The sequence below is a fragment of the Raphanus sativus genome, unplaced genomic scaffold, assembly GCF_000801105.2.
Source record: "Raphanus sativus cultivar WK10039 unplaced genomic scaffold, ASM80110v3 Scaffold4410, whole genome shotgun sequence".
NCBI classification, from domain to species: domain Eukaryota; kingdom Viridiplantae; phylum Streptophyta; class Magnoliopsida; order Brassicales; family Brassicaceae; genus Raphanus; species Raphanus sativus.
In genome coordinates, this window is record NW_026619712.1 from 1 (window position 1) to 5,811 (window position 5,811).

The window sequence follows — 5,811 nt, forward strand, 5'->3', positions numbered from 1 at the left end:
ATCCGGATCACCCCTTGTGCTAGATCGATTCTCTCTTGTACTAAGAGTTATACAGCCTTTGATAGCTTAGGCTTGTATCATTTCTGGTATCAGAGCTGAAGTTCCTTCAGCATCAGGTCATATCTATCCTTGTCTCTTTTATTGCATTTTTAGTTTCATTTGTTTTTGCATTCTTAAATCAAAAAGCTATAAAATTTGTTTGTTCTTTGTTTCATCTAGTTCTGTTTTGCATAATCATATAAAACCCATAAAAAGTCATATTTGATTCTGTTGCATCTAGTTTATCATGTTCCTCTTTTCATAAAATCATAAAATCCATAATAAAATCGCATTGCTTGCAATTTCTGTCCTTTTTCTTGCATTTGCTTGTTCTTGGTCTTATAACCAGTGATAGGCACGAAAAGGATAGCTCATTGTATTGTTTGATTCATTTAGAAAACTCAAAAAAAAAAATCATCTTTGTTTGCATTTACTTGCATAGCTCCACTTTCCTTTTTCGGTTTATTTGCAACAATCACAAAATCTGTTTTAATTCTTGTTTTGTTTCCTTTAAATTTGAAAACAAAAATAAAAAGTTGATTTTTCTTGTTTTAGTCTTTATATTTCGTGCTTTCATTAATTAATATTTAAAAAAAAAAAGTTTGAAGTAGTTTTATTATTTCTTTTACAGTTTAAAAAAAAAATCAGAAAACTTCCATTTTTTTTGTAGACTTCTATTTTTCTTCTTTCTTTTATTTTTACTTGTCACATTTTCTTCTTTGATCACTTGATTCTGAATATTTTCTTTCTTCTTGCGAGGCATTGTTCTAAAAGCTTTGCAACCATGGAGAGTGAAGAAGAAGCTGAAGAATACAACACTTCAGAAGTAGATTGGGGAGAAAAAGCTGGTCCAGATTGTTGGAGTGATGGAGATGATCATACTGATAGTTCTTGGTGCGTGAACTCTGTTCAAGAGTATGCTCTAAATGTTGAACAAGAGTACCAGGAGGAGGAACAAGAGCCACTGGACCAATACTCAAGTTGCTATAGTCCCAAATCAAAGGTCACCTATGGGGGTAGATCTGAGGGGAAATTCTATGTTCAAGCTTGTCCAAGGACACCAGAAAGACCTTACCAGGGAAACCGATCAAGCCATATCCAAAGCAATCAATGGAACCACAATGGTAATCATCTTAGGCAGAATCGCTCGGATACACCAACTATGCAATTTTCAGGTCATAAGGGAGGACCAAGTGCATACCTAAGGTGGGAGGACGACATGGAGCAATGGTTTATAGCTTGGAGAATTCCAGAGAAGTTACAACCATCTTATGCAAGAGATACCTTAGTTGGAGAAGCATACAAATGGTGGAGCCAACTTGATGCTGATCGGATCTATTACAATGATCCACCTTTTACTTGGGCAGAGTTGAAGAGGCTCATGTATAGGCAGTTTGTGGAAGGAGCACAGCACAATCAGAAGGTGTCTACAAACAGAGTGGTACAACCCCAAGTCTTGCAGCCGGCAATCAAGAGGCAAAGCTCAAAACTAGTGCATACACCTCAAGTCAAACAAAACCAAGGTGAATACTTTAAATCTTTAGAACCACCTGAGGTTATTTGTTATAGGTGCCAAGGCCATGGTCATCTTGCAAAAGATTGTCCCACAAAACGAGCTGTGAAGTTAGCAAAAGAAACTAACTTGGAGGTAAGTGATTCCTTTACTAGCTTGGAAGATTCTTTTGATAGGATAGATAAAAAGTTTGAAGAACTTCTCAACTTGATGAAAGCTAGATATAATTCTGTTTCTAGTAATTCCATGACTGTCTTAACACACTTGTCTAGTGCCCAAGAGGTTGAAAATATTTCAGGTACTATCGTGGAAATCAAGGAACAAGAACCCAACCTTGATGTGCAAGCAAGTCCAAGACTTGAAATTTTTCAAGTCCCAACTAATGATGAGGTGATTTCTGAACTTACTGTGAATAATCTTACTTATCAAAACACTGGTATGATGCACTTGCACTCTGTCCAGAATGTTGATGTAGGTCTCAGTGAAGGCCAAGAGAACGTGTCTGAGAGATTAGAACAAGAAGAAATCATCCTTGAACCCGATCCACTTCAGGTAAGTGATCCTATCCCTTGTTTTCTTACTGAAAACTTGGATAATTTGCACACTGATTTATTAGTTCCTGATAAATGTGAGGAAAAACCAGGCAGTTTAGATAAGTATGTAGATTATACTTCTTTTCTTATATCACACTTAGAGAGGAAGCAGAAGATTTTAACATCTACTGAAAATGGAATTTTTCAAAACAATTTATATGCTGATTATTCCATGACTTCTATAACACACTTGTCTTTAGCCAAAGATGTTGAGTCTATGACAGGAACCAATGCTGAAGATTCCAGAGGAGATCTACCCAAAGCCAAGATCACACCAGACCGGACCAGAGGAGTAATCCTATCCTATTTTTCCAAAGAAGAACCACCAGATGTGCCATCAAAGTTCAAACCAAAACAATACCAAGGTAAGACCCTAGAATCTCAAAAGAGGATGAAACCTGACTTGCTCTATCTTGGTGCAGATAAATCGGTTTTGAGGACAAAACCTTTTGAAGAAGGAGGGAATGATGAGGACCTCAAGTCAGTAGCCGAACCACCAACTCATGAGACCAACCATACAAGCTACATTGGAGCCAGCAGCGACATAGGTGCATTCAAAATGCCATATCGTTCAAACCAGGAGGGTTTTTATCACGAATACAATTTTCCTGGATTCTACACTCAAGAAGGAGTCAAGCACAATTGGAATTTCAAGAAAAGCTTCACTGAGCAGGAAGTTATGAATTTTACAAGTTGGAGGTTTTCCAGTCCATCCGTTTGCGAGTACCGGTCTTTAGAAGAGAATTTCAAACCAACCAAGAAGCGACCCGAGCCAAATTCAGCTATGGAATTCAAGATGGATCTCTTAGCTTTCCAACAAGCCAAGAATGAGGAGAAAAGCCCACGTAATTATGAAGTTATGATCCAATCATCAAAACCGGCCAAACCAGTTCTGCACTTACTTCAATTGGAAGCTAACCGGTTCAATCAGTTTCAAACCAGACAATGGCGACCAGGAGATCAATCTACACCTTCAGGGAGTTCATCCAATGATCCAGACAAGTTCATAGGATGCACCAGCAGCCAGAGGATCAGGAGGATTCTCTTGCAATCACACTTACCATATTTGGATGCATTAACACTAAAGGAGGATATGATCACATCTTGCACTTTAGCTCTCCAACGTCTATTTCTTCCAAGATGCTGCGTTTTTAAGTCATCCTTAGTCATTCTGGAAGTCCCAAAGACGCACCACTTCCTTCCCAAGCTATCTAGATACAAGGAGCCATCAACTTACCTTATTTGGCCGGATTATGCTACAATCAAGTCCAACGGCTCTTTTTATTTACTACAGTTTCTTTTCTTGTTTAAGTCAATTGCATTGCTTTCTAAGAGCTCTATATAAAGCTCATGTCAACCATTTGTAAGAGTTACCTTTGATCATTTTTATAATAAACCGAGAATTTTCTCTTTGAAGCTTTTGCTTTGTTTCTATTGTTCTTCTAAGTGGTATGGTGGATTCCATTGCTTAGTGAACGTGTTTAGTCTCTGTCTCTGTGTGGATTCACTGAGGCCGTGGCTTGTGAGTTGTATCAAAGGCCATCCGCAACCTTTGTGGTGCTCTTCAATCCATCCAGCCTTTCCTGTCCAGATCCTTTTGGTTGATTAGATCAGTCCATCCGGATCACCCCTTGTGCTAGATCGATTCTCTCTTGTACTAAGAGTTATACAGCCTTTGATAGCTTAGGCTTGTATCAGTGTATCCAAGGGCAAATGTAATCTCTGTCCAAAATGGTTATTCCTCACAATTTCTCCTTGTGATGCAGCGGAACCATGGCAATTAGGATCTCAAGACGCAGCTACACCTATAATGCAAGGAATAATAGACTTTCAACTTTTGGGTTCCAAAGATATACGATCTGCTCAGTTATTTAAGAAATCCAGTTCAATTTTGTTTTCGGGTTTTACGGTTCTGGATAAATATGTCCAAACCTTTAGACTATCTTATATAAAATTTTATTTAAAATTTTATTTAAAATTTTATTAAATTTTCAAAATAGACTCGCACTTTCTAAGCACGAATTAAAATCTAGTATTCCTATTAGTTTCTTAAACGCTTTGAAGTATTCCAATAACTAGAAAAATAAAATTCTCTTACATCAAAACTTCCCATGCATGTTCTTTTAAAAAAAATATGGCGGGAGCGGATTGTTACAAACCTTTTTCTGTCAAACATTATCAAAGTAAGATCGCACAAAATCAAAAGGATGTTCATCCTAAGCTTTCTTTCTAACTTCTTTTACGTCCTTGTTCTTTCTTACTACTTCCTTATTTCTCTTATATATCCTTTCGGTTAAGCTTATCAAAAGAGTTGTAATTTAATGGCAAAAGTGTTTTTAATTTGTTTCATTCCCTTAAAATGAAAATTATAGTATGTTGCAGTACATTATTACATCTCAGTTTTTATTATCACAAAATCTTTCAAAAAGAAAATAGTTATTACATAGATAATTTAGAGAAAACAGAAACTGCTAAACATCAGAAATAATATTTAAATATGTAAATAAACAGTTGAGACGTATGAATATTCATTTCCTCATTTCTTCTCATTCATGCCAAGACTGTTCTTAACACCATCCAAAGCACCTTGAGCCATGTTCTTCACAGATTCTCCCGTCTGATCTCCAAATTCATATTCAAATATCAATATTTTTACGAACTTATATTCTAGTATTAATAACTATATTAAATTATATTGGAAGACCTACATATGATGTAAATTTAACCTCAAAGGGGTACATGCAATAAAATTAATGAAAATATACCTGGCCAAGAAAACCAGCGGTTTGTTCCTGGCCATGTTGGGCGGATTCTCTAGTGGGATGAGATTTATCAGCAGACTTGTTTTGTGCTGAATGTGTAACATCAATAGCCTTGTCATGTGCTGATTGTGCCACCTCTGCAGTCTTGTCACGTGCTGATTGTGCAGTCTGCTTTGCAGACTCAGTCCACTGCTCAGCCTTCTCCTGTTGTATCCATGAGAACATTATATACAAAATCATATTTAGGATTTGGTGACTCAACATGGCTTAAAACTGATTAATACAAAAATTTGAGGTCTTAGATCATACACGAGCTTGGCCCTTGGTTTGGCCAGCATTGAATGCTTGCTGTGACATGATTGATGATCCAAAGAAGCAATTTTTTTAAAGAAGATTCAAAGTCTGTGAGAGAGTTAGTTCTATTAGCTTTGATTGCTTGAATTGGTTTGATACAAGGTATATTTATAGCAATTTTAGTTTAGACTTCTTTTAATTTTCTTTGGTGACGAGTGGTGGACAAAAAATTGTGTGTGGATTTATTGTTGTCGATCTTGAGAGAATTGTGGTTAGCCATTTGTGTTGTTTTGTATAATCAATTTGACTTTTTCTTTCCTTTTACATTTTTTCAGACAAAAAGAGTTATTTTTAGGTTCACCCTTAGACTGAATCTAACATATAAATTCACCAACCAATAGAATTTAGTTATTTCAAATTCGATATCTTTTAAAAAATGAAATAAAATATTACCAAACTAAATTATGTTATTAAAATTAAAAATTAAAATTAATAAAAATAATAGTAGTTACAAAAGAGCCTTTTTATAAAAATTTAATATCGTCAGCAAAACACTAAACTCTAAATCCTAAACCCTAAACCCTTGGATAAACTCTAAACCTTTGGGTAA

General features: G+C 35.9%; 1 protein-coding gene across 1 annotated transcript; it reads right to left on the reverse strand.

The window, feature by feature from the left end:
• Window positions 1–4,681: 4,681 nt before the first annotated feature.
• LOC130507368 (late embryogenesis abundant protein 1-like) lies at window positions 4,682–5,264 on the reverse strand. The gene is made up of 3 exons (XM_057002087.1): window positions 5,217–5,264; window positions 4,911–5,111; window positions 4,682–4,762 (listed from the first exon to the last, which is right to left on the reverse strand). Exons 1-3 carry the CDS (start codon window positions 5,262–5,264, stop codon window positions 4,682–4,684), a joined length of 330 nt encoding a protein of 109 aa, XP_056858067.1.
• Window positions 5,265–5,811: the final 547 nt, after the last annotated feature.